This window comes from Vicugna pacos, chromosome 26, assembly GCF_048564905.1.
Source record: "Vicugna pacos chromosome 26, VicPac4, whole genome shotgun sequence".
NCBI lineage: Eukaryota > Metazoa > Chordata > Mammalia > Artiodactyla > Camelidae > Vicugna > Vicugna pacos.
In genome coordinates, this window is record NC_133012.1 from 28,668,992 (window position 1) to 28,695,016 (window position 26,025).

Below are 26,025 nucleotides of genomic sequence, written 5' to 3' on the forward strand. Positions count from 1 at the left end.
GGTCCTACTGTGCAGCACAGGGAACTATATTCAGTACCTCGTAACGGCCTAGGATGAAAAGGAATACGAAAAGGAACACACGTATAGATGTTTAACTGAATCACTGTGCTGCACGCCAGAAACTAACGCAACATCATAAACCAACTACACTTCAATTGAGCCCCCCTGTCCTTCCAGGCCACACCTCACAGGGGGTCCATCTGTCCACCCAGCACAGGGCCCGGCGGGTGACAGCACCACACAAGTGCTGGTTGAACCCCCAACGAGGAAGCCCGCCTGAGGCCTGTCAGCCCACGTAGCTGTCGGGGGCTGAGCCGCTCTCCGGACACTGCTTTGTGATATGGAGCAAGTTTTCTTTAGGGACATTCTGATGCCCAGCACGTCCCAGCCTTCATGTCCAGGGACAGACGCTGGACCAGCCTTCATCCAGGCAGCGTATGTAATAACAAAGCAGTGCCTACTGTGTTCAAGGCGGGGCTGGGAACACAAGGGGCCCGGGCATGGCCTCGGGGCTGCCAGCCCAGTGGGGAGACATGAGGCTGCCCAGTCACCAGGACAGGGCGGGGAAGGGCGCGAGGACCTGTGGGGGCAGCAGGAGGCTGGTGGGGAGCCACCGTCCATCCACCTTGAGCCTGGGAAGCCTTCCCCCATCGGGCCGAGCCCTCCCTTTTGCACATGAAGCCTCAGTGAAACCAGGCACTGGTGCGTGTGCCCCCCCCCCCAGCCTGGCTGGTCCGGCCGCCTGCCCTCAGCACCACCACAGCACCAGGGTTGATGTCCCCAGACTCTACAGCCCCCATCCGGGCAGCCTCCCCCGGGGACCCTTTCCCAATGCCGCCCAGCCCGCCCAGAGCTCAGGTCTCCTTCTGACTCACTCTCACCGCCTGCGATGAGCTACAGGGACTGAGACGTTTAACGGGTGCTGACAGACTAGGTTTTATCCACCCGGATATGATGTCTGCAATCAAGTGGGTCTCGGAGCAGGAGGAACAGGTCCCCATGAATGAGTCGTCCTGGACGCAGTCGTCATGCAGGGACTCCCGACAGGCTGGGGGCGCCGGGCCCGGGCCACCCCCGGGGGAACACGGCCCACAAGCTCCCTGGGGGCCGCTTCCTCTGGCCCTGACCACCCCCACCCGACTCCCAGAGTGAGCAATAGGGCAGTAACCTTTGCTGCTGACCTTTCCTGCAGGCCTTCCTTCCCAAGGGAGCCCAGCTGGGATTTAAGGGATGGCTTCCCTGCCTGGATAATGTGCATATACACGCGTACGTGTATTCCTTTCCGTGTTCTTTTCATTACGAGCCACGACAAGGTGCTGAATATGGTCCCCTGTGCTGTACCACAATTCTTACAGTGTCACTGTCCTCGTGGGGAAGACCGACTGGGCAAGAAGACTCACACCACCTTCACACGTCCACACTCGACTTCTTCTCGAGACATACTCATCCAACCATCCCAGCTTTACTCAACACCCATCCGACACCCAGCTCGACAGGGCCAGGAGCCCGGCTCAGAGGAAGGGTAAGTGGGCTGCCCACCTGGCAGGAGCGACTCCTGCGTCTCTTCCGTTAACATCTGGGCACACGGGTGAGGCAGTTAGGACTCAGCAGGGTCTAAGCAGACACAACGCCTTGGGTGTCGGGGGAGAGCGGAGAAGGCAAAGGTGGTGGGATCAGAGAGACCCCAAGGGCACCCTCGAACAATCAGGAGAGGCCCCTTCACACAGGCTGACTTTTAACTGGGTTCCCAGCTGTCCTGCAGGGACAGACAAGGATGGACGGAAACAGCCAACGCTCCAGAGCCGAAAAAGGGGTCCTCGTAACAGTCGCTCAATGAAAAGTAGGACCAGGGCAAAGTGTGTGCGTCAGGCGTGCTCTGCGGTTCTCTCTGCCCGCATTTACCAGCAGGAAGCAGCCCGAGGCTCCTGGAAGGTGCAGAACCTAGTTTCCCAGCCGAGGTCTCCCACGAGGGGCTTGCAGCGGGAGGGGGGCCTGGGGAGGCACTGCTCACCTCCGAGCACAAGCACACGCCCTCACAACCACCATCAAGAGCAAACAAACCAACAGCAAGGTTCTACCGTGCAGCACGGGGAACAACGTGCAGTAGCTTGTAACAGGCCGTGAGGAGAAAGATCACACGTGTACGTGCAGCTGAACCACTGTGCTGCACGCCAGAAGCTGACTCAACACTGGGCATCAACCACACTTCAACTAAGAAAGAGCAAATTAACGTCCATCAAAGATGCTGAACCTGAACCTTTTCACAAAACCAGGCTCAACGTCCCTAGAACATAGTTTGTCGTTTTTCAGTTCCAACAGACTTGACTTAACGAACTCCCGATCTCTTCTCCAACTCGGACCAAATCTCCGAGCCCCGCAGGAACCAGTCGTCTCTCGTCCGCCTTGCCGAGCTTCCACACCCCCGTCTCCACAGCTCCGAAAGGGCGGGAAACAAACACAGATGACCGACTTCCAGGAGCTGACCTCCCCGAGGAGCACCGGCCCGCTCCAAGGCCAGAGAGCCCTCCCGCGTGGACTCACCTCGCTGTCAGACACCTCTCTGTCATTAATGACAAAGCGGTAGCTGGCATCTGGCGACAAGTGCTCAGCCTGGAGCCAGAAGCGGACCTGGCCCTTATCAAAAACCTCATAAGCTAATTCCGACTTCAGAGGGATTGCTGGAGGAAGAAAAGAGCCACGGTCAGTGAGGCGTGAGCCCTCGAGAGAGAACAGCTGCTTGTCGGACGAAGTGCCCATCTTGGTTATTAAACTTTTTGAGAATGTGCGACCCTGGGGTGTTGAATTGGGTTATGAAGGGAACTCTAGCCCGGCGTCGCACCCCAAGCCCTCGAGCCTGGGCCAGTGGCCGGGAGGGTGTGCTCTTCCTGCACTCTGTGTAATCCGACAGCTGAAGGTCCATCGGACACAAACCTCACTTGGATTAAACGGCCACAGTAAACCCCACACGGGCAATGGAAATTCCTGCAAGTTACAATACTAGCTGACCCTTGTCTTCAACCAGCTGTTGACAAGGCGGGAAGCCGGGAGCGTAAGATGAGGCCAGCCTGTCCCCTCGGGCCCCTCCCAGAGCCGCACACGGGGTGAAGGGCCCCGCCCAGGGTGCAGCCCTGCCTCCGGTGACCCAGGCTCACTTACTGGGATTCTTTATCTCATTGCTCAGCGCCATCAGACGGTCCAGCTCTAGAATTAAGGACAAGATAATCACTCATTTTGACCTATAGGTTCAGAAGTTTCTCAACAGCAAAGCTAGACAAAGCAGAGGCTTGACATCACCGAGGTTTAATTTGAGGCTGTGAGAGAAATGTGAGCTGGGAGTGGGACGGAGAGGAGGGGTAACTAGCTCCGAACACTCCCTCCAGTCTGTTAGCGGCAGACCCCACTCAGATCCTCACCATTTAAATACCCGGCTTACTAACGGGATGGGTTAGGACGGGTCAGGGCAGAGGCCCGGAGGTGCGGGGGCTGGGGCGGGGTGGTACATCCCCTCAGAGAGGAGGTGGAAGGAGATCCCTCCCGGACCCTCGCATTCCGCATGAACTGCTTCCTAAAGTGGGTCTGGCTGGCGAGAACGTGGGTGGTCTCTGCTTTGCCTTCTCCTTTCAGTGTCCTGCTCGGATCCCTCTCACCCACCCAGAATGTCCCGTGGTGCATTACGTGGGGAAGAACCAAAACCGAACAAAGCATTGCTCCTGAGAGTCCCAAGAGCAAGTTAAGAAAAACCGAAGGTTCATTTCTTCCCTTCTCTTTCCTTCCCTCTTAAAGTTAGAACTGAGAAACGAGACTGTGGTCACGAAGGTCTGTAGCTCCTGTTCATCTGAACTGAACAACGAAGCCAACCTCCCGTGACCGACAGTAACTGGACCTGGTCTCATCTGACAGAGAGGACCGACTCTCCCAACTCCGTCTCACGGAAGGAACCCCCAGAAATTGAACCAGCTTAAGCTGCAGCATCAGGGTTTTGCCCAAAATATATCTGAGGGCCACAAACAGTACAAAATGCACCAGAAATGCTCATCCTTCGCAAGTATTTAAAATTAAGGTTGAAAATGTCATCTGCAAACTTCCAAAGGGTGCCGAGGTGTACATCACTTTCAGAATCTTTACGGATGGTTTGTGCTTAAAAAGCTGTTTGAAGACCACTGAGTTGGGGTTCCAAAGGGGAGCTTAAGGAGATGCGAGTGGATTCTGGCCTGTTCCTGCCTGACTGTGAGCAGGGAGCTTCCCGGCTCCATGCTGCCCCCCGCTGTGCTCCGGCTGGTCCTGCAGCAGCTCACCCGGTTCACCCAGCGTCCACGCGGGACCTGTGGACGCCTGCAGCCAGCCGTCAGCTGAGCTCTCCTCCCCCGACCCCCTCGGCTCCCTGAATCCCGTCCTGGGACCACACCCTTAGCTGCCTGCCAACCAAGATGCCAGCTGGTAAGGGACGGATTTTCTTATCAAGCTTGAGGCATTTTGACTGAGGACTGTCGGAGACTCAGAAGCTTTCAAAGACCCAACAAACCGTGTAGATCTGAGGATTCTGTCCAGTGCTACCTAGCTCACTCCAGATCACTAACTGATCATCTTACAAACTCGTAAAGCTGGCTCTGACCCGCAGGTGGAGCTGACAAGAGTTGGACAGAAATGTGTCATCTCCAAAGTAATTTTGGGCTTTTGTTAAGATTCCCCGCCCCCAACTCCCACAAACACACACCCTCTTCTTGAGCAACTAAGGCTCCCCTCGTTAGCATTCACCCTCGGAAGTGTTATAAAACCAAAAGGCAAGCCGGTCCCTCTGGCGTTACCTTCTTCATCCAAGACGAGGCTGGAGGACACGCCGTCCGTGTCGCTCACGGACACAGAGTAAGTGCCTATGTCCGATTTATCCGGGTTCTTAAAGTACAGCTTTGAGCTGAAAGGGAAGAAGAGCCAGGGACGTTCATCACGGGGTCTGCAGGAGCTCGTCCGAGGGCGTGCCGGCCGGCGTCAGCGGGAACTTACTGGTCCCCCACGGTCTCCACCCTGAACCGCTCGTCGCCCGCGATGTCCTCATAGGACTTGCACCAGGTGAAGTGCGAGGCATCCGTCATCTCCTGGCAGTCGAAGCTCAGGTAGATGTTCCCCTCCTCGTCCACGCCCGCGCTCACCTCCTTGGTGCCTGCAGAGCGACAAGGCCGGAGCGTGCCTTAGGAACACGCTGTCCTGCAGGTGCCGTTTTTGGAGAGGCGGCGGCACCGGCAGAGAGCTCGTTTTACGCCGAGTCATCAGTTTCTGCTGTCCGTCCGCACAGGACGTCGGACAGGTGTGAAGGGGCGAGTCCTCCCCGGGCCGGTGCAGGGCGGGGCCGTTCGGGGTTTGGTTTTGCTTTAAGACGGCATGTTTCTGACCATCTCCTTTTATGGAAAAAACTCTCTGGGCTGCAGATCCGCCCATGAGGCTCCTCCTTCTCTGTGAGACGTGACCCCTTGCCCGCTCCCGGGGCCCAGGCAGGGTGGTCACAGCACGTGTCTCACCCACCCGCCTCCACTCTCTCCACTTTGTCCTTGGGGGCGGGGAGGACGAGGGCTTGTCGGTTTGTTTGTGACTTTTTGACCCAGTGGACACCTGGCCCAACACAGGCCAGTCAGCATCTGTCCCTGGGGAATCTGGAATTGGAGGAGACGCCAGCCTGGGGCCAGGTACACAGTCTCCGTACCAGGAAGCCGGAGGAGTGGGGAGCCCGGTACAGAGCGAAACGGAGCAGTCTCCAGGGAAAACGTGGCTGCCGGTTCCGTCGCCTTCTGGAGCCAGGGACCCACCTCCCCACGCATCCTGCGGGCTCACCTCCCGCCCCGAGAAGCAGCTCCCCGGCGGGTCCCCTCAGCCGGGCTCTGACCACTTGCAGCCAAGAAAACTGCCAACGGCTTGATCATTTCTGATCAAAGCTCCACAGTGACATGAAAGACCATTGTCACCCCTGCGTGTGGCTCCACCCCTGACACCCCCACAGAATGACCTCGTGGCCCCGTCGCCGCCCCCCCAAATCTCCGCTGTGGTGAGGCTCTGACCCCTGAGCAGCCGAGCAGGCAAGGCTCACCTGGCCTGGCCTCCACCAACACCGGCTCAGACGTGTCCGAGGGCCGCCCCACGCCACTGGCGTTCACCGCCCGGACGCGGAAGACGTAGGTTTTCCCTTGGTGCAGGTCACAGACCTGGAAAGACAGACGAGACGTCACTCGTGAACAGAGCAACGAAAATGCTTTCATCACTTGTCACTTCACTGAAAACATCTGTCTTTTTAAAAATAACATGTGCTTCCCACTGGAGCAGCCACGCAGAGGACGCTGGAGAGCAGCCGGGAAGAGAGCCCCACGGGCAGCGCCACCGTCCTCTGCAAGAAAAAGCGGGGACGCTCCTGTTCTGATGTGTCCTTTGTTCCTTTTCTTGGCATATCTTAAAGCAGAATGGAAATCGTATCATCTAGTTCGTAATCGGGCGTTGCTGTGGCCCATAATTCTGTGGGACTAAAACCCACTGTACACGTGATTTTTAACTGTGCCGAGCACCCCCCGGGGGGCACACCCTTGCACGTGTGTAGATGGCGTACACTGAAGGCGGCACGGGCAGCCACCAGTAAGGTAAGTACGAGCTGCTTGCTAACTAACTCATTCAGGTGGATTCGCAGCTGGTTTTGTTTGCTCAGAAGGCACCGATCTTGTTTCATGCCGTCAAACCTTCCCCAGGTCTGCGCCCATTTGCCCCCTCCCCACGCGCAGCCCTGCACCCGCTCAGATGTGGCCCCTCTAAGCCACACCCCGGAGCCCACACTCTAGAGAAGAAAGCCCCGGACCAGGGCAGCGGGGTCTCCAGGTCTGAGGCCGCTGTCACAGCTGACCCCGCGATGGGTGCGCTGCAGGTGCTAAAAATGGAGATGCCGGCGGGAAAGAGGATAGAGAAGTGCACACATCGTAGTTCTGTCAGCCGTATTCACACCACGTGTCCGTGTGTGCTTCTCAGATAGACTCCACCAGCGACCACGTGAATTAAGGAAATTAAATGGGGGCGGGGGGTGGCGAGACGGAGGCCAGGTGTCACTGTGGGCTGCCCGTGAACACAGCCCGTGACCGGAGCGGGGGGTCAGGCTGGGGGAGGGAGGGAACGGGCCCGTCCAGGTGGCCCCCACGGCCCCACTCCACGCGTCTGCAGAGACATGGACACCTCCTTGAACCGCCCTGCTTCGCAGCAGGGATCCCCAGGCCACGTGCACAGCGTGCTGGGGGGTTCGAGCTGGTCGCCTACAGGAATGAAACGCGTTCCCCCAGAAGGCAACACCGTCACCTTTAAGTAACGGTTGGTGGTGGCGGCCTCATTGACGGTGATCCACTCTCCGGAATCCTCTTCCTTATAGTCCACGAAATACCCAGAAATGGGACTGCTGCCGGAGTACACCGGGGCTTTCCAGAGCATGACCAGGGACGTGTCCCGGACCTCACAGAACGTCAGGTCGTAGGCAGGCCCTGAAAAGCAGAGCCGAGTCTGTGACGGACGCCACCACTGGACACCTCCTTACGGACACATGGTCGCTGTCACTGCTCCTTGAAGCTACACAGTGCCTTCCCGAGAAAGCTGGTGGGAGCGGTGCTGAGCGTGGTGCTGGGGCTGAGGGAAAGCCGGGCTCACGGCCCCTGCAGCCTCATCACTCAGGCACCCTGTTTTGTTTTGCTCAGAACATGAGAATGTCCTCCATTGTCGTGGGGACCCGAAGGGACTGGACACGGAGACATTGAGGCCCAGCCCTTGTGAAGGCAGGTCTGAAATGTGGAGCCCTGAGTAAACACACATTTGTGAGAACGGTGATGTGGTTTAGAGCCAGGGGCCCAGGCTCTGGGAGGAGGAGGCCTGAGCTAACACACAAGCGGGACCAGCGTCCTGCGGTCCCCACTCGGGCCCGGCTCGCCCCTCCTCCTGGGAGCTGGCCTCCCTCTGCCCCTTTGGGAGACGTGAGCCTGGACCAGGTCCACGCTGGGCCCACCTCCAGCTGCAGCATCCTTGCCCTGGGGGAGCCGGGCTCATTCTGCAGCCGGGAGCGGGGTCCCCGCCTCTCACCTCAGCGCTAATTACTCCACATGTGTCACCCCCAGCCTGCTGTCCACGCCCAGCCCAACGCCCAGCTCTGCCCAGAGCCCGGCACGCGGTGGTGACACCGGAATCCACCCACAGTGACCAAGGCCTGCTGCCTGCAGAGGCCACGTCCCGGGCCCGCCCTGCGCATGCCCGCGTGGCTCGTGGGAGTGTGTCGGGGGAGCATCTTACCAGGCTGCGGCGCCGTCCAGGCCTCACACTTGAAGGGCTCGCTGGGGTCTGACGGCTCCCCGATCCCCACCAGGTTGGCGGCAGCAATTTTAAACTCGTAGGTTGAGCCTTCGGTCAAGCCCTCCACCTATTTAAATTGTGTTTCAATTAATCAGGGAGACAAACACTGGGTTACAATCTGTCGGGGGGAGGGAGAGTTCACGGTGACTCACAGCAGGGACATGAGGGCGCGGCCTCGTCACCGCGTCCACTGTGGAGCTGGGAGGGTTATTTCTGTGGCTGATGCTGCGTTAAACCTGACAGGGTACCTCCTTCGCCCCATAAGCCCCCTGCAGGGACGACTCGAGGCCCCCCTTCGGGCAGGTGGGGAGTCTGGGGCTCAGAGAGACGAAAGCCACAGGGACCCAGCGGAAGAGCAGCGAGGGGTCCTGCCCTGATGCCCAGGCTCCTCCCTGGAGGCTCGCCACCTGGGGTGCTGGGGACCGGGGACGTGAGGCATCCTCGCTGGGCAGTGGCCAGGCCGTATGAGCAGTCCCCTCCCTGCACACGTTGGCTGGAGGTCCATTCGGGGCCCCTCTGCCTGGTCCGTGCCACACAAGACGGAAGGAAGGCTTCTGACCAGAACCATCAGCCAGCCCTGTCCTGCAGCCCGGCCAGTGGCGCGAACACAGCGTCTAATGACATCGTCTCCGACAAACAGCTCCCAAAGCAAGCATGTCTGAAGTCAAAGCGCTTTGTCCGCTGGAAGGCGGCCTGTCCCTCTCGTGGGAGGAGCCAGCACTCGGGGCCCGGGGGCGCATTTCCTCAGGAGTTTGGGACCGGCAGAGTCGTAACGTGTCGGAGGTTAACCATGGCCCACACATCAGTGACGTCACGCCACACCTGAACTTGGACAGCACGTGTCGTGCACGTATAAAACGCATGGTACATACGGTACATAAATACGTGTTTTAACCTAGAATCTTCTACAAGATGGAGACCAGACTCCTAACTGTCTCCCCTACGAAACAACAACCCTCATTTTACAGCCGCGCCAGTGAAGCTGATCGCCGTGTGGTGCCGGTGTTGGTGTGAGCTGCCAGCACCCAGGAGCCGCGCTGAACACACGAGAGGCCCGGCGTGGTGGAGGCGAGAGTGGCTGGCCACGGGCGGCCGAGGGCTTGCGGGGGCTTGACCCCAGATCCTTGTTTCTACTCCCGCCACCCGGACAAGCTGCACCCGGGCAGGGACTCAATGGGAGCCTGGACCCTGCCTCCCGTGGAGCCCACGCTCTGCGCCCGCGCATCCTGCCGGGGACGAATCCCCTCCCGGCGCTGGGGGCCTGGGCGCCGCTCGGCACCTGGCAACGCGCCCGCCCGCCTGGCCCTCCTGCCCCTTCGCTTCTCAGAGAGAGGATGCTTTCTGAGAGCTCCAGTCCCCGTGATGCCCCGGCTTTAAGAATCCGTTTCTGTTTCTGTATCAGACGCTCTAATGGCATCAAACTCAGAAACACTCAATGGAGGACTCTGCCCCAAACCCGAAACCACCCGACGAGAAGGAATGAGTCCGCGAACACCCACCGTCAGGATCCTCTCCTTGAGAGGCAGAGAGTTGACCTCGTGCCAGTTTGTGTGGTGAGCCTCGCGCTTGTCGATGTAGTAACCGAGGATGGGGGAGCCGCCGCTGAATTTCGGCACCTTCCAGCCGAGGGTCATGGCGTGGCCGTCACAGTTCAGAAGCGTGATCCCGTACGGATAGGACGGGACGGCTGCAGAAAACACAGCGGAAAGGCACCGAGACCTCAGCCCGGGGTTCTCTGACCTCCAGGGCCGGCTCCAGCGTCGGAGGAGCGGATGGCCCCTGGGAGACGGCCCCGGGCCCCAGACCGCCTCGCCTGTCCCCGCCCACCACTCACCACCGCCCCTTGGTTTTCTCTCTTCTCTTAAAGAAAGTATTTTTTTGAATTTCTTCTGTATGTATTTATTGCAATTTCTAAACACACCTTCCAGTACATGCACACACACACACACACACACGCACCTCCTCTAATATCTCAATAACACAAGGGCAACGGATTACCTAAATCTGACCTGGACGTTTGAAAGCACAGACGCCCCATCCTCTACGGAAGCCCTTGAGAAGGAGCTTCTCATCCCGCCCATGAGGAACGACAGCCCCACCCCCCGTGACCAGTGGTGACCAGTGGTGACCAGTGCATTTAGGCCCGTGAGTCCTCATTTCCTCCATAGGTACAGAAACCAGATTAATTCAAAAGGGGATGAATTCACATTTCTTTTCCAAACACCTAATTTGGAAATGGACTGCCTTTTCCAAGTGGGTTGAAAACGATGTGTCTGCCTCCCCTGGACCCTGAGTAGCCTGCACGCGTCACCCTCTGGTACCTGACACACAGGTGACCGCGAACGAGCAGTTCTCACCACAGAACTAAACGCCAGTGATCGGTTTTCTTTAGTAAGAATGACGAACAGTAATGTCTGAAAGTCCTTCCTGGGAAAACCGATCGATTAGCGTAACGACCTTAAAACAGAGCAACTGCTGAGGCTTCGCCAGGCTGCCCACCCGAGGCTTGTCAGCTCTGACTCCCTGGGAGCCCCAGAACAGCGCTTCCCTTTGCGTTAGAGGAGAAGTCGTGATTTCCAAAGACGCTTTTAGATTTTGGAGACAAAAATAACTAGACAGCAGAACATTTCTGCCAGGAGTGAAAAGATGACACTGCAATTCAAACAAGTGTCTGAGACGGTCATGTTTCAGGATGTTCCTGAAGGCGTTCAGGCCGTGGGGGCGTTTTATATGAAGTAGTCAGAGCATCGGTTGTAAAACCCAGAGCCGTACAGATCAAGCTGACCGGGGCCTGTCCTGGGAACTTGGAACCCAAACTGCTCAGGAATTCAAACTTCAAATAACTTTTGAAGACCACTGTTAATGAACTAAGCCACATAAACATTTGAAATTCTCTGGAATTTCTTAAAGTCCCTTGAACTAGGAACAGCTAGAAAGGCCACGATGTTCCATGTCAGCATCCGTTCTTAAAAGAGGCAGTCGTGCCCTCCAGCACTCGCTTTACCGTGGGCACGCGCGCTTGGCAACAAGCGTGACCCCCAGTAATATTTTCTGGGTTTAACTTGCATTTGATTCGCATGTGATCGTTTCTCCCTCCCTCACTGGCACTTCCCAGACGAGCGGCCAACGGATGGGAGGTTTGCACAGAAGCGCACGTTCCCTGATCAACAGTTTACGTCCACTTTCCCCCGGCGACATTCCAAGCGGCACCATAAGTGTTTCCTCACGCAGAAGTTGCAGGGTAGCGGAGAACCCGAACCCGGCGCGGAGCCGCCCGGCAGCTACTCACTGAGGGCGGCCTGGACCTTTATGACGTCCGACTCCTGCGAATTCTCACTTGTCCCGACCGCGTTGACAGCCTTCACACGGAAGATGTACTGCTCGCCAGTGGTCAGGCCGTGCACCACGAACCTGCGGGAGACACGCACCGGAGGCATGACTGCGAGGCTCGGCCTCTGCCCTCCTACCACAGAAGCAGGGGTCATCTCCAGCACGCCATGAAAGCGTTTGCACCGGGGCTAAGAGGACGCTGTCCTCCTCGGGTGCCTCAGAGACGCGTAACATACGTCATTTTTATTTTCAGTTTTAGTTCATTAATTGCAATCAACACACCGTGTCCAAAAGTAAGGCAGCAACAGGGTGACACCAGGCACTGGAGGGAGCCAGACTCGGAGAGGAGGGCCACCGGCTGCTGGACCAGGGCCGAGGGGCAGGGAGCCAAGCCTGGGGGATCCCGAGTGGGACACGCGATGTGGAAGCCCCTCGCTCTGGGGCTCCCCCTCCAATTCTGAACCTGCCAGGTTTCCTCGGGATCAAAGTTCTGTTACAAAGTGAGATTCCACTCCTTACCTAAAAGAACCCACGCACGTAAAACTTAGTGAGTGTTACACTGCAGTGGCCAAAGGCTGACTCTGAAGGCAGGACAGGCTTGGAGACCAGCCTGGACACCTAAGAGATTCTGTGCCCTCAGTCAAGCTGCCTGACCTCTGAGAGACTCCGTCCTCCCGTCTGTAAAATGGGATCATAGTACCTATTTCTCAGCACAGCTGCCTCCCCCGTGGCAAGTTCTCAGTAAGCGCGAGCAGAGGTTATGTAAGTCTTTAGTCATTTATGAGTTCCTGCACTAGGATGGTATTTTAAGCGTTTTGCTCTGACAGCTGCTCCTGCCTCTGCTGCCGAGGGCTGTGAATAACCGCTGACTGCTGTTCTCCTCCGTCACCTCGCTGCTTTTCCAGCCACAGCTTTTCCCGTTTTTTTTTTTTTTTTTAATAAGAGTGAAGAGGGAAAGGCGCCTGAACCGTAACTGATAACCTTCCACGGTGGAGAACCTGACGGCTGCTCTGCTGTCCTCAGGGCGCATCCTGGAGAAAGGCTAACAGACCCGGGCCATCCCTGCGCCCCCGGCGTGGGATGGGGCAAATCCATGCCGGGAGGAAAGACGCCCGCCCCCACCGCACACGGAACCGCTCCCCAGCTCCGTGCAGCTGGACAGGACTGTCCACCAGGTCAACAAGGCAATGTAAAAAGTTCGAAAAATCAAGACAGAAAAATGAAACACCCTTCCCGTCTCGGTGGCCTCCCCTGTTCAGCGTAAGCCTTAAATGCTAACTGTCAGGACTGGTGTGGCTGAGCTGCCCCTCCCATCGACAGCCAGGCCACTTCAGCCCAGGGGCAGGAACTGGCCGGTCGGTCCGCTTTAATCCCGGCGCCCCTGGGGTGCGGGTGAGGAAACAGACTCGGGGCGCGACGCCACGGGTGTCCCCGCCCTGGCCCGTGCACCCGCTTCTCGGCCGGCACTCCAGGCAAGGCCGCCGGCCTCGGGAAGGCGGGGAGGGGCCGGGGGCAGCACCTGTTGTAGCCGATGGGCTTGTGGTTACAAGGCTCCCAGACTTTGGACCCGGCCACGCAGCAGTCCACGTAGTAGCCCAGCAGGTCCTCCTCGTGCTTGGGCCTGTCCCACTGCACCACGACCGACGTCTTGGTGTTTCGCGAAGCCAGGACGCGGCCGGGGGCCGAGGGGACCGCTGGGCAGAGGAGACAGTGACACGGTAAGTTTGGGGGCACAGACACCCGCAGGCCCTCTTGTCCACAGGGTTCAGGGCTTTAGATGAGATTTGGACAAAGGAGGGCGGCACAGGGAAGTGGGGGCGGTGCTGAGAGCCAGAGGGTACACAGGAGGTGCTGGACAGTCCCCGGTCCCCTCTGTCCCCCAGGCCCCAGCCTGGCCCCCACAGAAAGGAATTCTGCTCCCAGAAGCCCTGCACCTGCCCTGGAACCGTCGCCGAGGATCCTCCAGTGACACCCATGCTCTGCTACCTGGGAAGTGACAATCTGGGATGTAAAGTGACCCACTTTAAGAGCATAGGTGCTTATCAGATTCGAGGGACTCTGCAGGGGACTCAAAATCAAACCTGGGGGGAGGGCGCAGCTCAGCGCTAGAGCGCGTGCTCCGCATACACGAGGTCCTGGGGTCAATCCCCAGCACCTCTGTGAGAAAAAAATTGCCTCCACCAAAAAAAAAATCAAACCAAGATTTGACGCTGGGTTCCCCCCCATGCGATTCCGAATCTCTGCTGTCCGTGTTTGACGTCTTCAGGGAGGGAGCGCCAAGCCACACGGGCCGGAAACCCGAGTGCGTTTAGGTGAGGCCGTTTTTTTTTTAAGTAGTCGTTTCAGAATATTTCTAACCCGTTTATTAGTTTCATGCAAAGAAGACAGGACTCTGGAGAAGTGTTGACAACGGACCAAAGCGGCAGGGAGACCATCCTCTCATAAAGGCACTTAGACGCGTGGATTTTGGCGCACGTGCGACAGCGGGTCTCTATGGACATGGGCGAAGCCGTCCCACAGCCTGGCCTCCCGCCAGGACGACTCACCGATGGTGTCCTGGGCCTGAACGGGGGCAGTGATTTCCGACGGGTCGCTCAGACCGTGCTTGTTTGCCGACAAAACTCGGAACACATAGGATTTCCCGTCAGCGAGATCGAAGACGGCGTACCGGGGGGACCTGACGGCCGTCTGGGCGTTCACCCGCTGCCAGCTCCCGCTCCCCACGACGGACTGCAAGAGACGGGCTTGGTGACGGGGGCTCCCCGCGTGCAGGCCACCAGCTCACCGCACGCTCCCCTGACAGCGCCAGATGCCAGCGACACCCAGTGAGACGCTTCCAGGAGCCCGCGCGTGTGTGCTGGCACCTGCTCTCCCCGGCGCGGCAGTGGACAGGGAGCCGCCCCTCAAGAGGGCCGAGACGCCCCTGCTGCACCTGGCTAACCACCCGGACTCTCGTAACGCAGACACCGCAAGTTAGTTAGTGAGACGGTAACACAAGCGAGCCTCGCAGACAAGTGGGGAAAGTCGAGGGTCGTTGCTCCTCTTGGGGCCTGAACCCCTGTCATTTCCACCCACCTTGGCTTCCCCCCGTTGTGTGAACGCTGCTGCCGTAGGTCAGGTGCCCGTATCCAGCTCGTCTTCGTGTGCATGTTACATATGCTGGGCTGTATATATTACGTTGTAATGTAAGTGTAGACCCACAAAGCCAAAAAGGGTTTCCAGCAACGGCCCACAACCCAATCACGGGTCACCAGTTTGAATGAGTGAGTCACACCTGCACTTTGTGCAACAGGACAGGCTAAGGCGGGAGAGAGCACGCAGCGTGTAGTGAGGGCACCGTGTGTGGAGTTTGTTGGTTATGTACGTGAACTGTGTGTGTGTGCGTGTGTGTGCGTGTGTGTGTGTGTGTGCAGGCTGCAACACAGTTTCTTCATGTGCGTCCAGATCTAAGAAGTCTCCAAACCATGAGTCCGTGTAACCGTCCGCCCTCTGAAGGGTGAATTCCTCTATGAGGTCGCCACCAAGTATCCGCTGGGCTCACGGACACTCTGCGAGCAGGGCCGCTCTCTGCCTCCCCACCTCACAGAACTCTCAGACTCGGGAGCCCAGAGAGCTTCAGCCGGAAGAGAGCGACAGCCCCTCAGCGTGGCTCCCTGTGTGCCCCGTGTGCCCCGTGTGCCCCAGGTGCCCCGTGTGCCCCAGGTACGGGGGCCCTGCGCTGGGACACACTCCCTTTGCAGGGCTCTGCAGGGGGTCCCGGTCGGCCAGCGCCCACAGCTTCTTATTAAACAACAGTGACAGAGTCTCTGTGGTGATGGATTTGACCGCTGCTCAACCTTAAAACCCACAAACAGCATAACGGGAAATCCGACAGATTCGCCGGTTCCGGAGCCCCGGCCCGGGAGTACCTTCTCGATGAAATACATCAGCGGGTCCTTGCCCCGGTGAGCAGGGGGGTCCCAGCTGAGGACGACATACGTCCTGCTGGTTTCTGAGACGTGCACGTTGGTGGGAGGTGCTGGAATCTGCACTTCGCCTGGAGGAGGAACAAACTGAGTGAGGGCTGGAAGAACCCGGCGCGCGGCGGCGGCCACCGTCGGGCACCGCCCCCGGGCACGTCCCGACGCTGAAGGGCGCTCGGGCCCACCGTCCTGTGCTTCGTTTCTATTTGGGGAAAGCAGCCAATGGCAAGGCCTGTTTCTCCAGAGCTCGAGTGTCATGAACTGATAAAGACCACCAAGCCAGTTCACATGGAAGAATCTAATCAAAACCCATCCAGAATTTCAGCTGGACGTGGGGAGGGATTCACCCAGAGGAAGCAGGACATTTAACCAGACTGGGGCTCTGACTGCACGGGGAGCTGGTGCAGGGACGGCGCTGGCAACCGTGCTCTGCAGTGGGAGCGCCTTGCCCGACGGACTGTGCGCTCCGCCACGACCCTCGCTGGCTGTTCCCCTTAGCGGTGCCCTCAGAGCACTGAAACAATCCATCAGCTCGTGAAGCACGTTGCTCTTCCTGCCCTGGGAAGACCTGCCCCACAGTCGCAAGCTTCGTCGTCTCTGCCTGTGCACTTGGGATTCCTGAATGACATCAGTGAGTCTTTTGCAAGTAACTGTGATAAAACATTTGCATCAGAGAGGCCCGCCAGCCCTCACTTCTGACACACGACGCTTTTTAATACAACGTTGGGTGTCTGGGGTGTTAAGTTAGCCTATGAGAACTCCTCATAAGGGGTGGAGGTTTTCCAGACCTGCGGTCCCGGTAATTGCAATACAAAATATTATGAGCTTCCAATTAGATTAGCACATGATTAAAACGGTTCAAACATCCCCAGGACATCTCTGAGCCCTGCTCGATATCCAGTTGCTCCCTCCGGACTCTGCCGCCAGCAAGAAACTGAACAGCCGCATGGAAACAGCGCAAACAAGCCGGGGTTTCATTTCATAAGAGTCCTGTTACTGAGCTCATCACATTTTACGGGCGACGCGGGCGTCGAAGCAGGCCTGGTCTTATCCAGGAGCATCCTGGCAAGTGGGTTGGATTTCAAGCAAGGAGCCAGGGTGTCTCCAGAAAAATGCCAAGTGTACCGGGCGGATCTGCGTGCCACGTCCACACCTAAGGAGACCAGGGAGGCACGAGGGGGAGAAGACACAGGAAGTCCACCAGGGTCACGTGGCCAAGCTCCAGAACGCAGCCGGGGTCCACTTCAGAGGTACCAGATGGCACAGGAACAAACCGAGGGGACAGGAGGAAGCCAGGCAGGGGACAAAAGCAGCCTGAGCTGGGGGAGTCGGAGGCAGAAGCACCTCTCCCGCAAGGTCAGCCCTGAATGCCTGGCTGTTTGCAGACCTGGCTCACAACTTCCAGGCCCCGGGAAACAGAACAAAGGGCACTGAATCCAAGGCCACGGCAACAAGGAAGAAAATCGTTTCTGTCCGCAGGGAGCCCCCGATCGGAGTGAGATGCTTGTGTTCAGACCTTGGGCTGTGCACTAGCATGAGCCTCGGGTCTGCAGGCGACCCCAGCCCCGAATGGAAGAGGAGGGGATCAAGTTGGCCCTGGGGAGCCCAGTGGGGCCACGGAGATACGCTGACGTCCGTCAGCAACACTCCCACAGCTGAGAGGAGACTCAGCAGATGGAGGCAAAACAGAATGAGAGGGAACAGCCAAACGCTCTCCCCGTGTGCTGACCGCAGCACCGGCTCTGCCCTTGGCCTCTGCCTCTGGGTCACCGTGCCTCTCTGGAGCCCTGTCCTAACGAGTCACGTCAGTACCAGCCGGAAATGGAAACATGAAATGGACGTGGAGCTCAGAACGGAGCTCAGGGAAACGCTGGGCTTCCTCAGATCACACGGCTAGTGGGCGGTTGAGCTGGGGTCCTTGCCCAAGTCTTCTGATTCCAAAGCCAGCTTCCTGTTCTGTCAGCTCCAGGACGCCCCAGCCTCCACAGCCCGCCAGGAGACGCTTCTCTAAGTCAATGAAACACGAAGTTTCTTTGGAAGTTTTAGAATGCCCAAGATGACAGAATTCGAGAGAAGGAACAGCTGTAAATGAGTTTGTGGCATTCAGAGCAAATGATGGATTCAGCGTGCTAGCCGCAGACGGCCTTGTCCAGGGCAGCACGGCGACTGCCTGGATCTGCCGCTGGGACAAAGACAATCCCATCGCGTCTGCGGGAGCCGTTCTGATCCTTCCCCAGACGGGGCGTCCACTTTTCCATGGAGCAGCTCAAGGAAGACTGGAAATGTTGGATGACATTAAGAGAGAAGCATGGATAGCAATTTAAATGTTTGCAGGAAGACACTCACCAAGATTTAAATGATGATGAAAATTCGGCCAAAAAAACATGAAATAGCAAAGGAGCGACTTCTGAGCCAACAAAAGAAATGTCTCTCCTTCCTTAACACAAATGGCATTTGCCAGTTCTTTTTCTGGCCAAAACAGCACTGAGAGAGGAAGCTAAGCTTAGATGAAGAAAAGAGATATGGACAGAAAAGGCAGAAATTCCTACAGCACATCTGAACCGAGACACGGTTTCCTTGAAAACGTTACGGAGTTTCTGTCTCTATGAAGATCTGTATTGACTGGAAGAGGTATTTGTTGCTTAAAGTGAGCAAACAGATGAACGTTCCGACCCCCGTCTCAGGGTTAGGGTATTTAACTTCACACCTGGTTTGTTCTAGACCGCGGCCGCGGCCGAGCCCCGCAGGCACAGCCTCGCACGGGGAGCTGAAGGCCTGTGGGGCTGCACTCCGGGCCGTGCCAACGTCCCAAGGCAACTGAGTTTCCATCTGAGTGCCTGAGCCTCGGCCTTTCACGACCAGCTACGCAAACAGAGCCTCAGAAACGTCTCCCAGAACGTGGCTGTAAAGCCACCACGTTCAGGAAATCATCCAACAGCAGGAAGTCACGGGCCCAGGCAACCAGAAGCCCTGGCTGCTTACGAGAAAGAAAAAGGGAGACGACATGTGGGAGGTGTTAGCTGAGACTCTGTTCCAGGCGGAAACAAGCTCTGTTGTGTAAGACAAACTTCCATCGTAGCTGTCGGAAAACAAGGCCTTGCAAACGTGTTATCTCTTTATTTGGCCCTCCATGAATGGCGGGCTATTTATACCGGCTGTATCATCTTCACGTATGAAGCGATCCCCGAAAGGGCACCGTTCCCGCCCTGGAAAGGGGTGTCGGGTCACGCGACCTCGCCCCCGCGGCTTTTCACAGTGACCTTCGCAGAGCGCAGGCTCGCCGCAGGGGTGCAGTGTTTACAGACCAGCTCACGCCTTCTCGCTTCAGGTCATTCTCACCCGGTTTGCGTTCCGACCTGCCCGCCCAGGTAACTGAGGTGGCTGCTCTCCTCAAGGACCCGTCAGAGGGGGAAGGCGCCCCCCTTCCCTCTCTCGTGTCAGAAATGTCTGTTTCGCCCAGGCCGACCTGTCGCAGCAGCGCCTCTCCCAGACGCCAGGGGCTGTTTTTTATTCATTCAAACATCCGCCCTAATCAGCCTTTTAGGACGTCACCACGTCAGCCTTTCCCGAGGGTTTCCTTTCGTCTCTCACTTACTGGGCGTCTCTCCCAGGTTCTGGGACTTTCTGGAAGTGAAGGTTTTAACCAAGACTTTAACCAGAACCCATAAAGGATGCTCCTCAGAGAATTACATGTTCTTCCCAAGATCCTGGAGAAACGTCTTTACGGGGCAGGTGATACGAGGTCTGGATGCCACTCGGGGGTAAATGTGAATGTCAGCCTCTGGCCTCCTCCGACTCTGCGGCTCTCTGGGGAGAGGACCGTCTCCCCAGGCCAGCTGCAATTTTAAAGAACTCAGAAGTACCTCTCCTGGGACAGTGGCTCCAAATTAAGTCTTTTCTTCTAATTTTTAAGTTTTCCCTCGTCCTCTATGAATGCAGATTATAAGTGCAACTAAAATCTCCGGCCTTCTGGTTAGTGATGCTGGATTCCCCTTCTCAGGAAACCCACCTTCCGAGCTTTCTCTCTTGGGAAGAAATATTAAAGAGAAGTGGTCATAAAATCCAGTATCAAAAAGGAAACGCAAACTTTCGAGCCACAGGGACATTATTTGGCAGGAAAGATTAATCCCTTTCAGTTAAAATACATTTTTTTTGCTTAAAAAAATAAAAGCAAATACTATTCTAGCAGTGGCGTCTGGGAGAAGGGACCGCGGCCTCGGCCAGGAATCACGTTCCAGAGTCCGTCTGGTTACGTCTCCATAAGTCCCCAGGGAGCGCGGGTGACCCCCCCACAACACACACACACACACGCGGGGACGCGGCCGCAACTCCGCTGACGCCAACTCCTGCTCTCGTTCCTGCCCTCTGCCCTGCGAGCCCTGAAGCCTGACCTGCAGTTTTGACTTTTACACAGAAGAGTGGACCCACCTCATGGGTGCTTTCCCTCCGTCTTGCTTCCCTAATCACAAAGCCCTAATCCCCGGGGCATACGCAGCTGCAGGGACGGGGAAGAGTTCCTTACCTTCGAGGTCATCCTGATAGGTTACCGTTTCCTTGTGTCCCCCCAGGTGGGCTGCTGCGGAGAGAAAGGGTGGTGCTGAATTTGAGGTGCAAAGGTTCCTACAGAAAACAGCCGCTTTCCCCGGGACGAGGTCCGACTCCCCTTGCAGCCTGACCGCGGCGTCCGTGCAGCTCTGGCAGAACCAGGGCTGACGCCTTGGAAGACGCCTTAAAGGCACCTGGTTCTTCTCAGGTCTTCTCAGGCCACGCAGGTGAGGACAGCGCAGGGACTGACCCAGAACCACAAGTAAGGGTCCGATCCCGTTGAGGAATCTGCGGCCAGTGACATTAAGGGGCTTGGCTTCAGCGCCTTCTGAGCCTCATCGTGTGTTGAAATGGCAACATCGATGGACTGAAAAAAGTCAAGTTCTGAACCAGTTTAAACTGGACTCCGTGAAGAGCCTTGGGAAGATGTCTGAAGCCCCTTCGCTTCAAAGTCTAAGTGTCAGCCTGGCTGTCCCCACCACTAACGTGGCCTTGGTGGCCACACGGGGGACCCCGAGGTGCGGCTCAGCCCTGGAGATGCTCTCCAGGCTCGCACACAAGCTAGGGGGAAGAGAGAGAACAGTTGCACAAAGCTGCCGGAAACCTGAAATCTCGGCCACCTACCGTGCAGCCTTTTGAGGTCCAGGGGGTCGAGGGCGGCCACGGCCTCCGAGACTCTGGATGGCCGGCTGGTGCCAGCGCTGTTGACGGCCCGCACGCGGAAGATGTACGACCTTCCTTCCAAGAGGCCGGTCACCGGGTATTTACAGATTTTTACAGGGGCGTCGTTGCACTGAACCCAGTTGTCAGTTCCCACTTCACAGCTTCAGCGATAAAGAGAAGAGCAGAGAACACCAAGCACGTCAGTCTGGTCGGCGTACGCGGCGCGTCCGTCGCCCGCGCCCGCGTCCCGTGCACGCTCGGCCACTGCGGCAGGAGGCTGCCTCCACCGGCACAGCCGGTGCTGTCCAAATGCTGGCTTCCACAAACTGCAGTGTACGTGGACTTCAGGAGACAGAGCCACCTGGGAAGTGCGGCGTATACACACACTTCTCCCCGAGCCTTTGTAGCGCAGCTGGAGGTTAATCCCTGACTTCAGACGCATTCAGGCAAAATCTCCAGAGGACACTTCAGGTCTGTCCCTGAGAGCTCTCTTCCTGTTTACACCCCAGAATCAGCGGCTGCCCCCACGCGCCCCGCACGTCCGCTGCAGAGACTCAGGAAACCAACGGCCTTCCGCCCGGTGCCGCACGGTGGCTGCCGCTTCCTCCCCCGAGCCGTGAGGTGTGTCCTCCCCGCACGGCTGGCCCACCGCCTACCCCAACAACGTCAAGGTGTTTCTTTCCAGAGCAGCTCCCGTGTGGAATTTGGACGTCTTCTGAAAATATTAAGTCCTGACCAGAAATCTAGAGACGCAGCCAAGATTAACCTCCGTTTCTCACAGGCTGAGAAATTTCAGGACTGAAGCTTCCTGTCAGATTCCAGGAGGAAGGAGCAAGTTGAGAAGACCCGGCTTTCGGGGCTGTCCAGCCCCAGGGTCGTGCCCGCGCTTTTAGAAGGGTCAACTCTCTTTCCTCCTGACGAATCGGGGTTTTTCACGAAGTTCTCTGACCAGCGTGCGCTGCCCTGTCTCAGCCAGAGGCTGACGTGGTCCAAACTGAGAGGCTGGCAGGGGAGGAACTCAGCTCAAAGCAGCCGCTGGCAAGTTGCAAGGACAGGAGAGGGCCAGAAAAGGGGCCGCCTCCCCCCACCCAGAGTTTCTGCTGCTTTTATCTTTTTTAACAAGGGAGAGACCGGAGCGGAGCATTAACTGAGAAGGTGCCAAGTGGTTGGGAAAATTATCAAATGTCTTAGGACAGTAGAAAATAGCTTTTGTTTTTCATTTTTTAATTCAAGGTAAACTCTGAATGATGCAAATCGGACTATTTCCCTGAGGGTGACTGTCCTGCCTAAATACAGTTTTGTTGGTGGAGAAGGGAATTCAGTTAATACAACGCCAGCAAACGGAGCTGGCTCTGTTTTCTGAAATAACCTCCTTATTTTATTTTTTTTACACATACAAGATCTTAAGTTCCATCCAGAACCATCCAGAACCTAAGCGAAGAGCTAATGCCCTCTGTCTTCTAGATCCACCTTCTTTGACTGTGACTTCACTCGGTGCTTAGAACCGCAAATGCAGTGAACCCACGGCTCTGCCCGTGCTCTGCCCCAGCCCCTGAGCGCTGCACAAGTGAAGGAACGTGAAGGGTCAGAACCGCCCGGGGGCTCAGATGCCCTACGTTCCGGCAGCACTAACAGCTCCCGCCCTGAGGCATCACTATCTTTCACCTCGAAACAAGAAGCGGACGCTGCTTCACAGAGAGGAAGACGGCATTTGGGTCCGAATGGGCCAGCACCCTCCGCTGCAGCTCCCGGCGCCCGGGCTCCTGCCCTCGGGAGCGGGGAACAGGGCCGAGCATGGACCCGCCAGCCGGAGCCCCGTTCCCAGCCCCGGGCTGGACCCTCAGCAGAACCTGAGGCCGGGCTCAGAGCCCGGGGACGCAGGGTGGGGCCTGGTCCTCGTGTTGAGCAGGCCAACGGAGCCCCCCCGCCGCCACCACCACCACACAGAGGGGCCTGCCTGTTTGGTGGTGTTTTCCAGTTACGCAGTCAGGAACGCTAAGTAACCAAGCAGTGAATTCCTACATCCCATCGAGAAAGGTGTCGAGACCCTGAGAGTAGGAAAATACCCATAAATAAATGAATGCTCAAGCTCCAGAACGTAACAAGGAAAACGCCCAAGCCGCTGTCCTCGGCGACACCCGCTTCAGGAGCGCTTCATCCCCGGAGGGACCAGCAGACACTCACCGGTCGATGAAGTAGCCGAGGACCGGGCTCTCGGTGGTCGTGTTGGGCGGCTTCCACGTCACGATGACGTAGTCGCGGTTGGCGTCGTGGCACTGCAAGTCCATGGGCGCGCCTGGAGCCCCCGTCACCAGGGGGTCCGCGTCTGGTGGGGGAGGCACGTGGTCAGGGGCTGGGGCGGGGGGCACGGGGCACGGGGCCCTCGAGTCTGGGGTTCTTCATAACTGAACCCAAAATCAGATCCACCCTCTCCTGACGGCACAGGGCCACGTCACATCACATCAACACCGACTGAGGAAAGGATGAGAACAGCAATGAGGCCTCTCAGACCCTGAGAAGTGCCCCTGCAGCCCTGGGTGCTTCAGCATCCTCAGATGGGAGGGTTTAAATTTCTCTCCTGCAAGCTGTGAGCACACGCTGGGCCTGTCCTCATGGGTCCTGCCCCACAGCCGGCTGACCACGCACAGTTACGGTTTGGCCTCAAGGCCGACAGAGCAGTTTAGAAAGTGCAGACCCTGCGCATCTGGCCTCCCTGCCGCAGACGCGCATTTGTTCAGTGACCGCCATGGCTGCTGCCCCGTCTCAGCAGGGCAAGCACGATGCAGCTCCTGCTCCCGTCTCCTCAGCATGTTAAAAGCAAAGGATTTCTGATGTGGAGCCATTTTCTCTCCTGTTCAGAATCCTCGGAAAGAAATGGGAACAGCCAGAGTCCCCCACGTGCGTCCCTTCCCCGTGCTGGCTGAGCTGCAGAGCAAGGTGACTTCAGCTGCGCTGTATTTACTGCGCTTTAATGGGGCGGAACATCTCGCCAGAGGCAGGCTCAGAGAATGGAAGGGACGCCTTAAGGCCAACGTAATAAAAACGGTAAAACTTTGTGCGTGTGTGTAAAACCCCAGCCTTGCGAGTTTATGCCGTCTGGTGGGGGTGGGGGGCTTAATTTGCATTTTCCTTTTTTTTTAAGTTAAAATATTCCCGGATGACACAGCCCTTCCTTCGTACGCAGATCTAACTGATCTGGTTTGGAAAAAATAATACATAATCGGGTTATTCCAGGCACAGGCAACCTGGTGTCGGAGGCGGACGTAAGGCTGCAGGAGACACGAGCCCACGACAGGCGAGGCCAGGTGCACGAGAACAGAGGGCAGCACATCCCGAGGGAGGGGCCGCGGGGGAGGGAGCTGGGGCCCGGGGTCAGTGCAGCGGCCCAGCCACCCAGGGTGGGCTGTGCTGATGTCCTCAGGGCGGTTCAGCCATGCCTTGGCCAAGAGGGGCCTCTGTGCCCGAGGGCAGGCGCGGGGAAGGGCTCGGGCAGGCGGTGTCCCCACACACACAGGGCTGCAGCTTCGCGGGGGACCCAGCTCTGGCCCCCAGCACCTGCACCCTAGGGAGGTCCCCACACCTTCATTTGAAAAGGAAAGAGTATTTTAGACTGTATACGTGTATGTGAATAGATGTGTGTACACACGTATATATACACCTGTATGTAAGGATACACACATGCGTGTATGTACATTGTACACAAAATATATATAATCTTACCCTTTTTATATGTCCCTTCATCCACTTTATATACAAAACGTATGGAAGACACGTCCAGGCACACACACGAACGTGTTCACCTGTAAGCCGGTGTGTGATGGGCACTTACATGTAACACAGAAGTATGTCACACGTCTAAAGACCGGCGTGCCTATACAGCACGCACGTGACATCTACCGCGGTGCCTGGCGTGTGGTGGATTGTGTTTTCCTTCCCACAAGTGGGATGGAGAAAGCTGTCCTGCGGCCTGTCGTGAGGATGAAGTCGCCAGACGTAAACCCTCAGGCGTGTGGCCGCCAACATCATCAACTTAAACACGCGTGTGCTTGAAGTGGGGGGACTCAGGAGGGCGGGAGGCTGGCCGTGGTCTTCTGCCCCTCATGCTGAGGGGGTCTGAGGGAGTCTGAGGGAGCGGATGAGGTGGGCGACACGGGCGGCCCCACAACCTGCCCTCTCGCTCCAGACCCGCCCCCTCTCGGGCTCCCTGCAGAGTTAGCGGTGGGGCTGTGTTCACTCTTCACAGACATTCTGTAAATTCCAGCAAGCGACCAGGGACTGACTCGGAAGGACAGCCCTGGTCCACGTCCGCCCCGGACGCTGTCGGGGGCACCCAGGGAACCAGCACTCAGTCCCACCCGCCAGCCCGCACACCTCGGACAAACAGGAAGGCGCTGTGGTCTCTGACCCCTCCCCTGGACACGATCCTCAGGGTGTAGAGGCCCTCGTCGTCCTTGTTCAGGTGGCTGAAGGACAGCGAGGCCTGGCCCTCCCCGAAGAACATCTTCGTCCACTGGGACTCCTTCAGCAGCACATCTGGAAGGAGTTCAAAGCGAGATGCTCTCAGGGGCGCAGAGGACCCCGGAGCGCACCTGCAGGACAGACGTGCGAGGCCCACGAGACGCCCGTGCCCGACCCCGGCGTGCCCCTCGCTGGGGGGCCGGGGACAGCGTTCCAAGCGCGAAGGCTACAGCTTGTCAGAAACGGGCACGGCTCTGCCCTCGAGCGGCACCGAACCTCGACGCTGACCCCGGGACGGGCTCCACCAGGTTCCTTAGAAATAAACCGTCAAGTGCCGACAAACCCTCCTCAGGAGGCCGTGGCGCCACAGAGGCCAGTTTTGAGAGAAGAAATTAAATGGTGAAAAAACATCCCACGCCGGACATTGCAGAAACGCAAAGAACAGTGAGGAGAAATCTCCCTTCACCCACCCATCTGGCAGCGTCTACAGCTGGAAAGGGCAGGGAGCCACGCTCACATTCTGGTGGGAGCGCAGCTGTGCAGATGCAAAGTGAGAAGGCCTGCCCCGGCCTTAAAATAGGCTCGCAGCCTGGACACCACGGCACAGACCCTAAGAGCTGCCCCAAGGCGTCAGAAGGCAGGTGGTGAGGACTTTATTCCAGAAATGTTTGCAACAGAGAAAATATAAACCAGCTCAAACACTGAAACGCAGGGC

The 26,025-nt window shown here is 57.5% G+C and overlaps 1 protein-coding gene across 5 annotated transcripts in view; it reads right to left on the bottom strand.

Annotated features, from left to right (window-relative positions):
• Nucleotides 1-26,025, bottom strand: part of MYOM2 (myomesin 2) — a 74,253-nt gene that overhangs the window by 13,378 nt on the left and 34,850 nt on the right. For all 5 annotated transcript variants that reach the window (XM_072950562.1, XM_072950559.1, XM_072950561.1 and 2 more), the window contains 16 exons: nucleotides 25,224-25,385; nucleotides 23,037-23,178; nucleotides 20,814-21,013; nucleotides 20,167-20,220; nucleotides 15,591-15,718; nucleotides 14,229-14,412; nucleotides 13,202-13,376; nucleotides 11,642-11,763; nucleotides 9,852-10,039; nucleotides 8,293-8,419; nucleotides 7,318-7,496; nucleotides 6,077-6,191; nucleotides 5,002-5,158; nucleotides 4,806-4,912; nucleotides 3,157-3,201; nucleotides 2,542-2,678 (listed from right to left, as the gene is read on the bottom strand). In XM_072950562.1, the coding sequence (XP_072806663.1) occupies nucleotides 2,542-2,678; nucleotides 3,157-3,201; nucleotides 4,806-4,912; nucleotides 5,002-5,158; nucleotides 6,077-6,191; nucleotides 7,318-7,496; nucleotides 8,293-8,419; nucleotides 9,852-10,039; nucleotides 11,642-11,763; nucleotides 13,202-13,376; nucleotides 14,229-14,412; nucleotides 15,591-15,718; nucleotides 20,167-20,220; nucleotides 20,814-21,013; nucleotides 23,037-23,178; nucleotides 25,224-25,385 (2,222 nt within the window). The remainder of the gene's footprint in view (nucleotides 1-2,541; nucleotides 2,679-3,156; nucleotides 3,202-4,805; nucleotides 4,913-5,001; nucleotides 5,159-6,076; nucleotides 6,192-7,317; nucleotides 7,497-8,292; nucleotides 8,420-9,851; nucleotides 10,040-11,641; nucleotides 11,764-13,201; nucleotides 13,377-14,228; nucleotides 14,413-15,590; nucleotides 15,719-20,166; nucleotides 20,221-20,813; nucleotides 21,014-23,036; nucleotides 23,179-25,223; nucleotides 25,386-26,025) is intronic.